At 39.3% G+C, this 14,881-nt stretch overlaps 1 protein-coding gene across 1 annotated transcript; it reads right to left on the bottom strand.

The window, feature by feature from the left end:
* Positions 1 to 1,504: 1,504 nt before the first annotated feature.
* Positions 1,505 to 4,780, bottom strand: LOC124272210 (zinc finger protein 91-like). The gene has a single exon (XM_046707364.1). The coding sequence runs from the start codon at positions 4,532 to 4,534 to the stop codon at positions 1,505 to 1,507; it is 3,030 nt and encodes a 1,009-aa protein (XP_046563320.1). The 5' UTR covers positions 4,535 to 4,780.
* Between the last annotated feature and the right edge of the window lie 10,101 nt (positions 4,781 to 14,881).

The following is a 14,881-nucleotide window of genomic DNA, read 5'->3' as shown; positions in this document are numbered from 1 at the left end:
CACCTGATGCTGTTCGCAGCCTCTTACGACAAGCATGGGTTACTGAAGATCATTTCTAACCCGGATCTTCACAGATCACGTGGGAAGGAAGTAGGAAGTATCACATGTATGACTTTGACATAAAGGACATAAAGCAGTTGATAAGAAACATATAAACATGTCATGCCAATAGGCATTGCAAACAATGGTAAGGCCAGACCAAGTTTATTTCTTGTTTAACGGATCCGCCGGTCATATTTTTTTCAAGAATAAGAAAAAAATATATATATATATATCCCCCACCCCCACCCCCCTTAATGTTTTTATTGGCCAAAAATGTAAACTTACAAGAAATAAAATCACCAGTCAAAGTAATATTCCTTCTATATACTAAAAGTATTTTACTTTTGGCAATTTATAAAGTGTATATGGGGCAAAATACAATCTTTAAAAAAATGTAAAACTTTTTTCCCTCCTGCCTTTAGGTTTTCTGAGGACAAAAATCTGTAAAACAAGAAATAAAATTGGTCTGGCCTAAAGTAAGTATGACTCAGAAACAAACAATGATATGACAGTGTTATACAACAAGCTAAATGCTGACCTAATCTCTGACTAATCTCATCCAAATTCAACAACAATACTTCAATAAACTTTGAGAAAATGGAAGCACAAACTGTATGTGCTTTGTTTGCTATTTGTCTATCTTGTGTCATGTGATAAAAGAATTCTTCAAGGCAATATGGAAAACATGTCCTTGAACATATAATTCCTAATTGTCACTGTGACGGTGACTGGTATGGTAGGTTGTGCTTAGTAGCCCTGTTACTAAGTTGCTGCTAAATGAAATTATCTTACCTCACACATGAATGTTGATTTCTGATTGGTTGAGCACTCTTCTATTATTTTCAACAACGCCATACAAGCGAGTAACATTTTCTATGTTACCTGCTGGGAATGCCGAACTGTGGGTTTGGTACTTCGAGTTATCTCAAATAATTGAGTCACATATGATGTACGGGAACTGACGATGTTTTGCGAATGCAAATCAGTGAAAGGGAGATAACTCTAAATTTGTTTTCTTGTCATCTGCTAGATTCTATGTCATCTGAAAATCTAGTATTGGCTAATTGCCTAACTCTGGTACTCCCTATTATGATCTGATACCCGTGTTTCAAACAGTTCAAAATTAACATTGAGGTGTTCGGTAAGATAAATACTTTGTTCACTGGTCCCTCTGGGCCCAAGGGTGTCGATGTACCCCTCATGACCAGTGAACAACTGATAAGACCTGCTCTGAATGTCTACAGTGTAAGTCTTGCTGGTTGCAAAGTAATACTGTTACGTTCTTAAGAGTAATGAGATTTGTGAATCTTTTTTCACACACCTCACGCCCTGACCCCCTGTCCCCATCGCACAGGTCAGCCTGCTCCTGGTCAGTCCTCCGCTGCCCATGGCTACTGACTGTCTGGTCAGTATTCCGGGTCCAGTTTCTTTCATTGGTTACATGACTACTTGTAGGAAATTTTTATGTCATTGTGAGTTTCTGAGCAACGAACTCACCTTGAGCATGCAGGTACCTTAGTAATTCATGTTCCATCTTGTTTGATGCAGCTTTATGTATCTTCTGATGTTCGGTCAAGGACAGAGAATCACCCAAATCCTTATTACAGGTGTAACAGTAAAAGGTGACCACTTTACCCCTGCTTTCACCTTCAGGATCTATCCAGTTTCTTCGCTGCTGAAAATCACTGGTTACTTGAGGTGCTTCACCAGCATCTCTTACCTCAGTCACCACATGGGTAGCTTCATGGGAGGACAGTGAAGCTGTCTCACTAAACCTCTCACCACATTTAAAACAGGGAAATGGCTTCACAGATGACAGATCAGGAGCATGTGCAACAGTTTCATGTGACCTCAGTGCATGAGCTGTCTCAAATATTTCTGGGCACTCATTACATCGAAATGGTTTGATGTCAACAGGATCAGTGACTTGTCCATTGGAATAATTTTCCAGGGTGGTTCTACCACAGACTTGGGGCTCCACTGAACTAAGTGGTTCATGTGTTATCATGTGGTTATTTAAAGTCACCACATCATCAAAGAGTTTGCCACACTGTTGACAGACACTAGGTTTAATATCCACAGGTTCTTGTACTGCTTGACTAGTGGTTGATTCATGATTTTCAGTGTGCTCTTTCAGTGTCACCTTATCTTTAAAACGTTCCCCACAAATTTTACAAGGAAAAGTTTCAACAATGCAGTGATCACGCATGTGTTTGTTCAGTGACTTCAGATAGACAAAACCTCGACCACACACAGTACATCTCACCGGCTCTCCTCTCAGTTTGCCTTTTGCTTTGGTCACAGGCGATTCTGATGCCCTTCTTGGTAGTGGACCTGTTGACCTTGGCAATGGTTCTGGTGTACGTGACAATGGTTCTGGTGTCTGTGGCAATGGTTCTGGTGTCTGTGGCAGTGGTTCTGGAGTCCGTGACAGGGGTTCTGATGTCTTTTGCAGCAGCGGTCCTGGTGACTTTGGCAGTGGTTCTATAGTCTCTTCCATCTGTGTTCCTTGAGTGTTTTCTGGTGGTGTATAATTTGGTGCAATCTCCTGAGAACTCAAAAGCATCTTCTTCAGCTTCTTCTTTGGGGGATTCAAATGCTTTTTCATGTGCTTACGTAATGATTTGAGTAAGACAAATGTCTTCCTACAGACAGTACACTTGAATGGTTTCAGTCTTTTCTGCTGGGTCGATTCTGTATTCGTATGTAATTTCATGTGAGTGTTTAGAAACTGTACATTGTCACTGACAAGTCCACAGGCTGGACATTTAAACATTTTCTCCTTCAAGTTGGACACAGTTTGTGCTTTTCTCTTTCTGAAGAGTTTAGAGCGAAGCTTACTTATTACAGCCAAACTTGTGCTGGTCCTATTGCTGTATTGAACATCTGAGACAGGAGGTGGGGGATCTGAAACACGATTAGGACCACCACCAGAAGACGTCTCCAAGTCTTCATGCTCTGTCTTCACTTGAACACATTCATCTGGCACCTGAGTGTTCTCTTGAGAAGATTCTCCAGTTATTACAGGTACCAAAGCCACACATTTCAAACCACATTCTTCACTACTGCTTACTGAGCTGAGAGACGAAGCCTCAGGATGTAGAGACATGTGTGAACGGAAATGTTTTAAGTAGGAAAACTCTTTGAGACAAAATGGACACTTTAAACATGTCTTTGTCTTTCCGTTCTTTATCTTCTCTGGTATGCCCTGACCGTTATCAAGGTTAACCTGACCCGATGTGAGCAGCAGACTATCATAATGTATCTCCATATGCCTGTTCAATGTCTTTTGATGCTGGAAGGCTTTGCTGCACAAATGACAGGAGTAGGGCTTCTCTCCAGAATGGGTCCGCATATGGATCCTTAGACTGCCCTGCAGTAGGAACGCCTTGGAACAGACGGAACACACATGATTCTTCCTTCCGGAGTGTGTGATCATGTGCTTCTTCAGAGATGTTGGACGAGGAAAGCACTTCCCACATTCTGGACAATTATGGAGTCTCTCTTTTGTATGCTGCTGGCGTTTATGTGCACCCATGTTACTGGCAGATGTGAACCTTTTCTCACAAAACGGGCATTTAAATGGTTTTTCTCCCGTGTGTGACAACATATGTTTGGTCAAACTGACTGACACTGGGAAAGATTTCTCACAGATCGAACACTTGTACGGTCGCTCTGTGCTATGTTGTGTAGCCATATGTCTTTTCAGTTCAGCCTTAAAAACATACTCCTTGTCACACTGATCGCATTTAAAGGTCTTAGCTTCATGATTTCGCATATGTCTCTTCAATGTAACTACTGACGCAAAATTCTTGTGGCAAACACCACATTCATATGGTTTAATTTCTGCATGCTTTTCCATGTGCATCTTCCAGCTGTCTATCTGTGTGAAAGCCTTGCCACAGACTTGACAGTTATAGGGCTTCACTCCGGTGTGACCACTCATGTGACGCTTCAGTTGATCATGACGCAAAAAACTCTCCCCACAGACTGTACACTGATAAGGTCGTTCTCCAGTATGAATCCGCTTATGCATCTTCAGGGTGTTGGAATGAGTAAACGTCCGCAGGCAGACATCGCATTTGAATGGCTTTTCGCCAGTATGAAGTCTCATATGTGTCGTCAGATTCACATAATATCCAAACATTTTATGACAGACTGAGCACTCGAATGGCTTCTCCCCAGTGTGTGTACGCATGTGTGTTGTCAGGTTGATCAACTGATTGAACATCTTCTTACACACATCACACTCAAATGTCTTACCCTCTTGACCTTTCTGTTTACATTTGCCAGACACTGTCTGACCACTGTCCACCCATCCATTCCGACCAGATCTGTTAGTTCTGGACTGAGATATTTTCCCATCAGGAGCATCTACGATGAAGTCAGGATCAGAACTGGTGTTGTCCGTTTCATCACAGTCTTGAGTGTAGTCGATGTCAGAGTTATCTACCCTGACATCAGATTCTCCATCTTCTTCTGGACTCTCCATCCTAACCAGTCACTTTTCTACACAACCAGCTGTGGCTGAATTATCTATAAACATTACCGAATCATCCTGCAGTGCGGTGTCCTGATTACAAAAGTCAGTGGAAGGGGAACTCTTGAATGTTCATCGTAGTATTTGAAAATGAAAACATTTCCACTATAATTCTGCCATTCTCAACTTGCAGAAGGTCCTTAACAAGCTATCCTGAACATAAACATCTCATCTTGATGTGATTGATCATTGTCTTGCTTGAAGAGACGGCATTAAGTCCATGTTCTGAAACAGAAATCATTGAATATTTACATGGCACTATCGTTTAATGAAAGATTGTGCATGTGATGTGTTGACACAACACAACAAACAGACACACTGGGGCTGGCTGAAAACATTAATAATCGGAGATATAGTTGATAGGAAAACTTATTAATGATTGTTAGTCAGAGTCAGTCAGTCAGTTAGTCAGAGTCAGTCAGTCAATGATTCAGTCAGAGAGTCAGTCACGGTCAGAGAGTCAGTCAGTCAGTTAGTCAGAGTCAGTCAGTCAATGATTCAGTCAGAGAGTCAGTCACAGTCAGAGAGTCAGTCCAGTCAGTCACAGTCAGTCAGTCAATGATTCAGAGAGTCAGTCACGGTCAGAGAGTCACTCACGGTCAGAATCAGTCAGTCAGTCAAAGAGTCAGTCCAGTCAGTCAATGACTCAGTCAGAGAGTCAGTCAGTCAGTCAGTCAGAGTCAGTCAGTCACGGTCAGAGTCAGTCACATTCAGGAAATGACTCAGAGAGTCAGTCACAGTCAGTCAGTCAATGATTCAGAGAGTCAGTCACGGTCAGAGAGTCACTCACGGTCAGAATCAGTCAGTCAGTCAAAGAGTCAGTCAGTCAGTCAGTCAGTCAGTCAGTCAGTCAGAGTCAGGAAGTCAGAGAGTCAGTCAGTCACAGTCAGTCAGTCACAGTCAGTCAAAGTCAAAGAATCAGTCAGTCACAGTCAGTCAGTCAGTCAAAGTCAGAGAGTCAGTCCAGTCAGTTAGTCACAGTCAGTCAGTCAATTACTCAGAGAGTCAGTGAGTGAGTCACAGTCAGTCAAAGTAAAAAAATCAGTCAGTCACAGTCAGTCAGTCAGTCAAAGTCAGAGAGTCAGTCAGTCAAAGAGACAGTCCAGTCAATTAGTCACAGTCAGTCAGTCAATGACTCAGAAAGTCAGTGAGTGAGTCACAGTCAGTAATACAATGTTTGGTTGCATGGATCCTGCATGCCAGTGAAAGAATTGATTAAGTTTTTCTTAGCTGCTGTACTTTATATTAATATAGACATGAGTTATATACAGCATCAAAGTTTTCAAATGAAATAATTTTGATGAAAGATGTTACAGTGTGGGACTTGATATATTGTTTAAGATACATATTTCTTACAAGTGAATAACGATCACATAAAAGCAATATATGAAATTCATCTTCAACATAAGATCTTCCCCTTTCTATACAATATTTACATAGTTGTTCAGTGTATGGGACATTTGTGTATCTCCCAAAATCGACTGCTGGTTTAAACCTACTACATCTGAAACGAATGATGCATAGTCTTGGATGTACAGGGATAGGAAGTGTGAGAAACTTTTCTACATTTAACAGAGATTTAAAATGCTTGCAATAGAAGGAATCAGACTGTTGACAGAACTACAACGTGATTGCTGAAGGTTGTCAAGTAATCTTTGTTTAAAAAGCTGAACACATATCTTCACATATTCATCCACACATATCCAAATAAAAGTCAAAGCAGAATACTTTTAATACATACCAAACATTGTCTGTTTTAACAGACTATGGCCTTTTTACTGAATAAACTGTCTAAAATGGGAATATAATACCAGGGCTCCAGATAATTTTTCAACATCAGGAGAATGTACTCCTTATATTTTCAATAAAGGAGTTCTGGAAAAACTTAAGAGTACTGAATGGAATTTAATGGAGTATCAGTAATCTTGTGTTTCGTTTCATATATGCACCACATCACTGCTACTCTTGTGTAAACAGGTCAATAAACAATAAAACAATACTTTTTCAGATAAATACGTCTGTAAATGATTCTAAGACCGTACACCATCACTGTGGTGCGTATCTGCTATGTTTTCTGAATTATTTCCTACCGTATCGTGTGTATTTTTTATCCGTACATACGCCGATATACGACCTTTATCTGGAGCCCTGTAATACACAGGATAATCATGAAAATCAAGTATGTGTGAAATGTTCTGAATGTGAATTTTCATGATTATACCTTAGCATTTTTAAGCGAGTGAGTGAGTTGGATTTTTTGCCAGTTTTAGCAATACTCTAGCAATATCACGGCGGGGGACTCCAGAAATGTCTTCACACATTGTATCCATGTGGGGAATAGAACCCAGGTCTTCAGCATGAGTGAGTGAGTTTAGTTTTACTCTAGCAATATCATGGCGGGGACTCAGCAATATTCCAGCTTTAAGGCGGCGGTCTGTAAATAATCGCGCCTGGACAAGACAATCCAGTGATCAACAGCATGAGCATCAATCTGTACAATTGGGAACCGATGACATGTGTCAACCAAGTCAGCGAACCTGACCACCCGATCCCGTAAGTCGCCTCTTACGACAAGCATGGGTTACTGAAGATCAATATTCTAACCCGGACCTTCACGGGTGGTTAATATATAGAGTGAGTGAGCGAGTGAGTTTTAGTGTTACGCCACTTTCAGCAATATTCCAGCAATATCACGGCGGGGGGACACTTGACACCAATTTAAATAACAATATCACACAAGTACAACACCAAGAACATGTACTTGTTATGCTCATGCTCATATGAATGCTCATAATATGAACCAGACAATCCAGTGATCAACATGATGAGCGTCGATCTACGGACCTCCACAGGTGTATTCCGCATGATGAGTCAACGCTTTAACCACCAGGCTACACCACTCCAGCAAAATTCAACAGGGTGCTGATGTGGGACACAGCTCATTGTAAAACAACTAAAGACTGTCAATAAAAGATGCACCAAATTTTTGTTACAAAAAATTAATCTAATAATAAACTAAAATGTTTGGACCTTTCCTTTTCACCGAATAGTGCTGCATGCATGTAATTTTAGTAAAAGTGGTAAAAAACTAGATCTAATGACACTTAAATATTAACATACATGTGCAAAAACAAATAGCAGTTATGAAACAAAATCGAATGTCAGTTTACAGATGTGAGTGATGGAATTAGATATGGGTGTGGTGATAACAAAGCTAGAAACAAACCCAGTGTTCTGGGTCCCGTTCCTCAAAGCGATCGTAGAGCTACGATGATCGTAACTCCCATACTTTAACATAGACTTACGACAGTCATAGCGCTGCGATCGCTTTGAGGAACGGGGCCCTGGCTAATCAGGATCAGAATCCATGAGCCTGTCACCCAAGGGAGACAACTGTAAAGGTGCAGGTGCTACTATTATAGTGAGTGAGTGAGTGAGTTTAATTTAAGTCATGGTAGCATTATTTCAGCCTTATTGTGAATGGATCAAGTTATACAGTAATAGGATAAAACAGGAAAACAATTCATTTCAAATTAAAACCTGTCAACAAAGGGAAGAAAAAACCCAGATGATCGCAGAGATTTAAAGCTAGCATTTAAAGGCACATTGTCACTTATGTTCGACAATATTTTGGCCTATATTATATATATTGGGGCATATGCACACATTTGAGCGTCCTATTGATGCAATAAAAGTCTTATTATCCCTTACTACTTGCATGAAATCAATACTTGAAACTTCAAAGCGAACAGCTTCCAAACAGAGAACACTTGCCAAATATGGAATTTAATCAATTGCTCCATACATCATAAAGTGTCACATGCGGTATTGTCGGTGTTTGCCAAACTGGTTTAAGTCACAAGTTGTCCATAGCATATTCCTAAAGAAAGCTCAAATGGACATAACTCTATGGGGTTCGCTTGAAATAATGTTCGGCCGGTAGACGGTGCAAGATTCAACTTAATGAAACGTTGCATTAATCCGTTTGAACATTTTAATTCAATATTGTAATCTAAATACGTAATTTTGGGGGGAATAAATTATATGGTAGCTTCCCTGAGGGCTGATAGTTAGTATTGTTGACAGAAATGCATTATTTCTTTTTGGACATCTGTGGTGTGATATAGTGCCTTTAGCTATAAAATATAACATCATATATAACAATACAATATAAAAACAGGCTATAGATCATTAGCAACTGAAGGTAGATCACCATGCTAGGGACCATGGGGACTTACAGTACGGTGGGATAGCCTAATGGTTAAAGTATCACGCCGTAATATTGCTGGAATATTGCTAAAAGCATTTCTTTTTATTATATATGCCCTATTACATGTTACACTGTTGACATTTTTTTGTTAGGGATGCATATTTTTTCTCTTGTCACAATATGGCCGATGTGAAGATAGCTTACTCACTCACTCAAAGGTAGAGCATCTATGGTCTCATGATGCTTTAGTTCAGTCAGACTTTACAGCCAATACTGTTTTAACCTATTTGACAAAAACTTTGAATTATTTCAGATCAATAACACAAGGACTGCAAACTGGTATGTGTCTCCTCTATAACCATTAACCTCAGGCCAAAAAAAAATATATGTGTGTTTACAGTTTCTCAACCCGCCCCATCACAAACTTCCCGACCCTATAAACTTTTTTTTTTCGTTTTTTTAAAAGACAGCGAAACATTTTGCTATTCCAACAGTATGTACTCCCCAATGTTGGGGGCGACCATATGTGACCTGTGCTCACTTACTCTTGTTTGTCATAAATGTTGAATTTAGAAAGTGTTGATGCTTCAGTTATAAAAAATTTTAACTGGTCTCCCGGCTTTTCTTTCAAGATTGGTCCCTGATATTACATAAATATGTGATTTTATGAAAAATATGCGAGTACATTTAAAAAAGAAATGTAAGAAAAAAAGATAAACCCTACCTACCGACCCTGTTTTATAATTTCATTTTACCCAAAACACACATATTTTTGCCATTGCTTTTCATAACTAATGAATCACATTTCTGTGGTAGATTCTGTGTCATGACGCAAATAAATTACATACAGAACAAGGAATCTATGGTTATATGATGGTTTTGTTTATTTTTAGACTTCAGACAACACTGTTTTTACCTATTTGACAAAAAAATTGATCTATTTCAGATCAAATACGCAGGGACTGCATAAACTAATTATCAACTGGTGCGAGTCTCTCAGACAAAATCTTACTGGTGTGGTTTCAATATCATATGAATCATTGATTGAATCTGGGTTGAATGCTCAGCACAATGTTGCAGTTACATCCCAACACAGGGCTCCAGATAAGGGCCGTATCGACGTAAGTACGGATAAAAAATATGCACATACAGTAGGAAATAATTTTGAAAAACGTAGCAGATACGCACCACAGCAATGGTGTACGAATCATTTACAGACGTATTTATATAAAAAAGTATTGTATTATTGTTTATTGACCTGTTTACACAAGAGTAGCAATGTTGTGGTGCATATACGAAACGAAACACAAGAATACTGATTACTAATTTCCATTCAGTACTCTAAATGTACTCTTAAGTTTTTCCAGTACTCCTATATTGAAAATATAAGGAGTACGTACTCCTGATGTTGAAAAATTATCTGGAGCCCTGCCAACATGTCAAGTTGATATAAAAGCAAGAAGTGATGAAGATCTTTGATGTTCAAACATTGGTGAATCCAACAAAAGAGAATAACAATGGACATTTTAGTAAAAGCCTAAAACTGTAAATGTGTGAGAATATTGTTTATAAATCTTCATGATTACCTACACAATGTGTTTGTACGTAAACAAACAAAAAGTAAATCATTTTGTCATGAGTAAAATAAGTAAAAGAGAATTAATGTTTACAAGCATAAATGCATATATTTTGTATGTAAATGTATATTTCTGATGACAGGAAAAATGGATAACAAGAATACAAAACGAACCTGACATTATGAAACCTAGTTCATTTGAATAAACTCGTATTCCAGCCAAGGTCGAGCACACCTTGGTATAGTGCAAAGTCGGCTAGTTATATGCTGGACTATATGAAACCGGAATTCATGTCCAGTTTAATATTTCACCTGTTGTTTTCAAGCCATAGGCGATTTGGGTAATCGAGAAGAATGCTGTTCCACATTAACAGATTGATAGGTGTGACTGTCAGTACCAAAGATATAAACATGGAAAATGATATCGCCATGATCTGTCATACAGACCCAAACACAAACATATCCAAGAAAGCCCATGCAAGTTTAGATTATGTAGCAAGTCTTGATGTCCACAGTTTCTGAATATGAAGAAAGTCTGTGGGCTCCTTTTAGGAGATAAACGTCATGTGTTGGCCAATTTCCGGGTGTTATTGAGTACTTGAAGCGCGGGAATTCATTTGGAACTGACGGCGGTATTTTAGGTGGGTTTTTTGTATTATGAACTGTCTTGTTTAGTCTCATAGCTCCTTTTCATTATATTTTATTTTTTTCATTATGAACTGTTTTTTTCTGTAAAGTATGTTCATTTCAGAGACTAGTTGTTAACCTATATCGCCCTTACACTGTTTACACGTGTTAACCTCGGTTATGCCAGAAGAACTGAACGCTCAGAACCGAAGTGTCAAACTGTTATCCGTTTTGAAAGCAATTTAGACCCTGCCTCTACAGTGTTTGCCGATCGAGCAGGGAATGTTGCACTACATCGTTTGATGTAGAACTTCATGTACATATCAACCTGACATACCTGTAAACTGGACGAAACCAACCGACAATAACATTCAGAGATATGATCCAATGCCACCGAAGCAGCGGTTCGCCAATTTTTAGCTAAGGGAGGTCACTCTACTTTAACAACAGTTTACTTCATTTCATTCGGAAATTCTCGGGTATTCCGATAGTGGTGTTCACAGCGCCAGGACGAACCGCAGAGGTTTTCCAAACAGGTCACCTCTACAGAACGCCATAGTCCTGTATATGTTTTTGTATTTAATTGGTTTTGTTCTGTTTTTTTTTTGTTGTTGCTTATTTTGTTGTTGCTTTTATTTATTTATTTATTTATTTTGTTTTTTGGGGGTGGGGGTTGTTTCAGAAGTTTTGGTGTTTTATCGATATTGAACTTACTGCGTACTTTATATATTGCTACATACAATAATTTTATGTTCATGCACACGAGGCATGTACATGAGTGAGTGAGTGAGTGAGTTTATGTTTACGCCGCACTCAGTAATATTCCAGCTACATGGCGGCGGTCTTTAATAATCGAGCCTGGACCAGCCAATCCAGTGATCAACACCATGAGCATCGATCTATGCAATTGGGATGCGATGACGTGTGTCAACCAAGTCAGCGAGCCTGACTATCCGATCCCGTTAGTCGCCTCCTACGACAAACATGGGCTACTGAAGATCAATTCTTACCCGGATCTTCACGAGTCACATGTACATGAAATGATAATAAAATAATAAGTAGATGACACACTAGAGCCTAGAGGCACCATCCCTCTCTCTGAGATGTTTGTTTTGAAAAGGTTGATTTACACATGCAAATAGGTCATACAGACACTGGGTGGTGGGGTAGCCCAGTGGTTAGAGTGAGTGAGGTATTACGTTGCTTTTACGCCGCTTTTAGCAATATTCCAGCAATATCACGGCGGGGACACCAGAAATGGGCTTCTGACACATTGTACCCATGTGGGGCTAATCGATCCTTTAGCCACTAGGCTATCATGATATTACAGTAATATTGCTAAGAGCGGCGTAAAAATATACTCACTCACATGGGCGTTGGAGGAACTTATCATGAATTACAATGACAAGGCATTTCGCATTGGCGACAGAGCAGTTACCATGTATAAAAATGAAATCACCGTATTCAGATATTTTGATGAAATGATAGGACACTTTGATTAGTGAAATGGATTAAAACATTAAAAAATATGTTTTGCAGAAAAAACACACAGAGAAATATGATGCTCGTTAAATAAAAAACAGAAAGTCAAACAGAAAAATTGATGTCATTAGGATTTAAAATCAACACATATATATTTGGTTTAATGTTTCCACTATAGACGACATAATAATGCGTAGATTAGTTAATATACGTTTGAATTGAACCGTTGGATGTGTTGGGGCCCAGTGTTGCAGCAAGGGAGAATGCATCCCTTTTCTCGAGCACGGTACTTCTACGATTGTGTAACGGGAACACTCCGACGGATAAATTTGAACTATGTCGGTGTCTTATCACAGCATTGGTCACAAAGAGGTAATACTCCCTTATCAACAACATTTGTGTAGGCATTACGTGGCCAGTGACCAAGACAAAGTCTAAAAAAAAATAGTCAAAACAACTTCATCACGTTTCTCACGACAAGATCACAGATGATGTGGAGTCATTTCTGTTCGACAAGCTTTCCAAGACAATATCATCTTGGAGTTATTTCCCTTTGTTGGTCGTCTGTTCGTCAGCTCGACAAGCTTTCCCGTGACAATGTCTTTCAAACACGGCAAAATGCATCACATTCACTTGAAATACATACATTTTTTTTCAATTTGATGTTGTGGTGTGTATGTAACATGCATGGTATTATACCATACAGTAGACCCCAGGTCGTCTGGTCTGATATGAGGGTCACCGGTTGATTTTGGGCATGAAATGAAAACTGCCATTTACTACTAACCTAGGTAAAGTATACAGATTCGCTGACTCGATATTTCTGAGTCGATATCTCTGTCGTTGAACAGTTTAAACAATTTTTACAATGATTCCCTTATTAAATGTGTGCACTGAAATATGTCACTTCGTATTTTATATTTTGTACTGCTATGAAGTCCTGTTGGTCATGCAAGGACATTGAAATAAATGAATGTCATAAATACGGTATTTCATGACATTGTTTTAAATTACATTTGTGACGTCATTCCATTGTCTGCTCGCTCCATTACTTTTCAGGAATGGAGCGATGTGTACCAGTTTCAAATTAAAGCCTTCATTTTGACATTTAATTTTGATAACAGAAATGTTCCCAATACTTTGAATGTAATCGAACATAATATTTCATCTCTTTCCATTCCTTAAAATAATGTAATATCTCAAGTCACATCTCCATTCCTTAAAAATAATGTGCCTCGGCTCCATTATTTTTAAGGAATGCAGAGTTACTCCAACATTACCCTCTACGTATTCAGCTCGTTCCTGTTGTCATGTAGGATTTCAGGTTTTGCGAATGGCGCGTGCTACGGGTAGGGCATGCTATCCCTTCCCGCGAACACCTGGTGTCATCACTGAATTTCAGTGATCCATTCATATAATCTTCACATATATTTTCCCGTTACACCAAACGGTATTTGTTTCTGAGTCAAGACTTTGTATTCTTTTGAGTTATAGTTAAAGTAACCGACTAGACGCTGAACCTGATTCCCTGATTCCTTTCAAGAACCACTTATAACCCGCAATCCGCAATCCCAGCGGAACAGTTTCCATGAAAACCACGCAAATATTGCCTCTTTAGCTACTCCTACTGTTTCTATTAAGTCTTACCCATTTCGCAGTCTAACAAGGTGTACAAGTGACAACATTTTGCAATGTAAGTTCCAATTCACACTCTGACAATACAGACTGATCATTGCTGCCAGAGGCACTGGTGAATATTTTAGAGTAAAGTTTGGGTTGAATACATCAGTAAAACGCTTTGAGCAATCAACTGTGAGTGAGTTTAGTTTTACGTCGCACTCAGCAATATTCCAGCTATATGGCGTCGGTCTGTAAATAATCGAGTCTGGACCAGACAATCCAGTGATCAACAGCATGAGCATCGATCTGCGCAATTGGGAACCGATGACATGTGTCAACCAAGCCAGCGAGCCTGACCACCCGATACGGCTGCAATCAATAAATTCAATGCAATTTAAACGAGTGCAGATTCAACACGCTTTTATGTACGCGTCGTGGGAATTTGTTTGCATCGTTGTAAGCAGTCACAGGTTTCGAGGATTTCTTAGTGACAGATTCATTCGTAATATCTTTATATCTGTTGGACCCTTACTGCAGTAATAACTTGGAAATAACGCCAGAAGAGCGACAGTTTTCAAATTTGCACTGGACGTAAAAAGCTGATTGTATGTGTCTTCACGTTAATAGGTCGGACATGACTTCGTGTGCAACACTTCATCAAAATATCCAACATGTTATGCCCCAAAGTCGAGTAATGAACAACCCACCACCAACTACCAGGAGGTCTGGTACCACAGATTATACCGCGGACAAGTCGCATCTGCCGATGCAGTTACTGGGTTGA

The sequence above is a fragment of the Haliotis rubra genome, unplaced genomic scaffold, assembly GCF_003918875.1.
Source record: "Haliotis rubra isolate DU_JTF1 unplaced genomic scaffold, ASM391887v1 Scf1670, whole genome shotgun sequence".
Classification (NCBI taxonomy): domain Eukaryota; kingdom Metazoa; phylum Mollusca; class Gastropoda; order Lepetellida; family Haliotidae; genus Haliotis; species Haliotis rubra.
The sequence above is the reverse complement of the archived record's forward strand: the minus strand, read 5'-3'. Positions and strand labels throughout refer to the sequence as shown.

Excerpts from the sequence above, each read along its gene's own strand:
- LOC124272210 (XM_046707364.1), bottom strand. The coding sequence starts at position 4,534 with ATGGAGAGTCCAGAAGAAGATGGAGAATCTGATGTCAGGGTAGATAAC.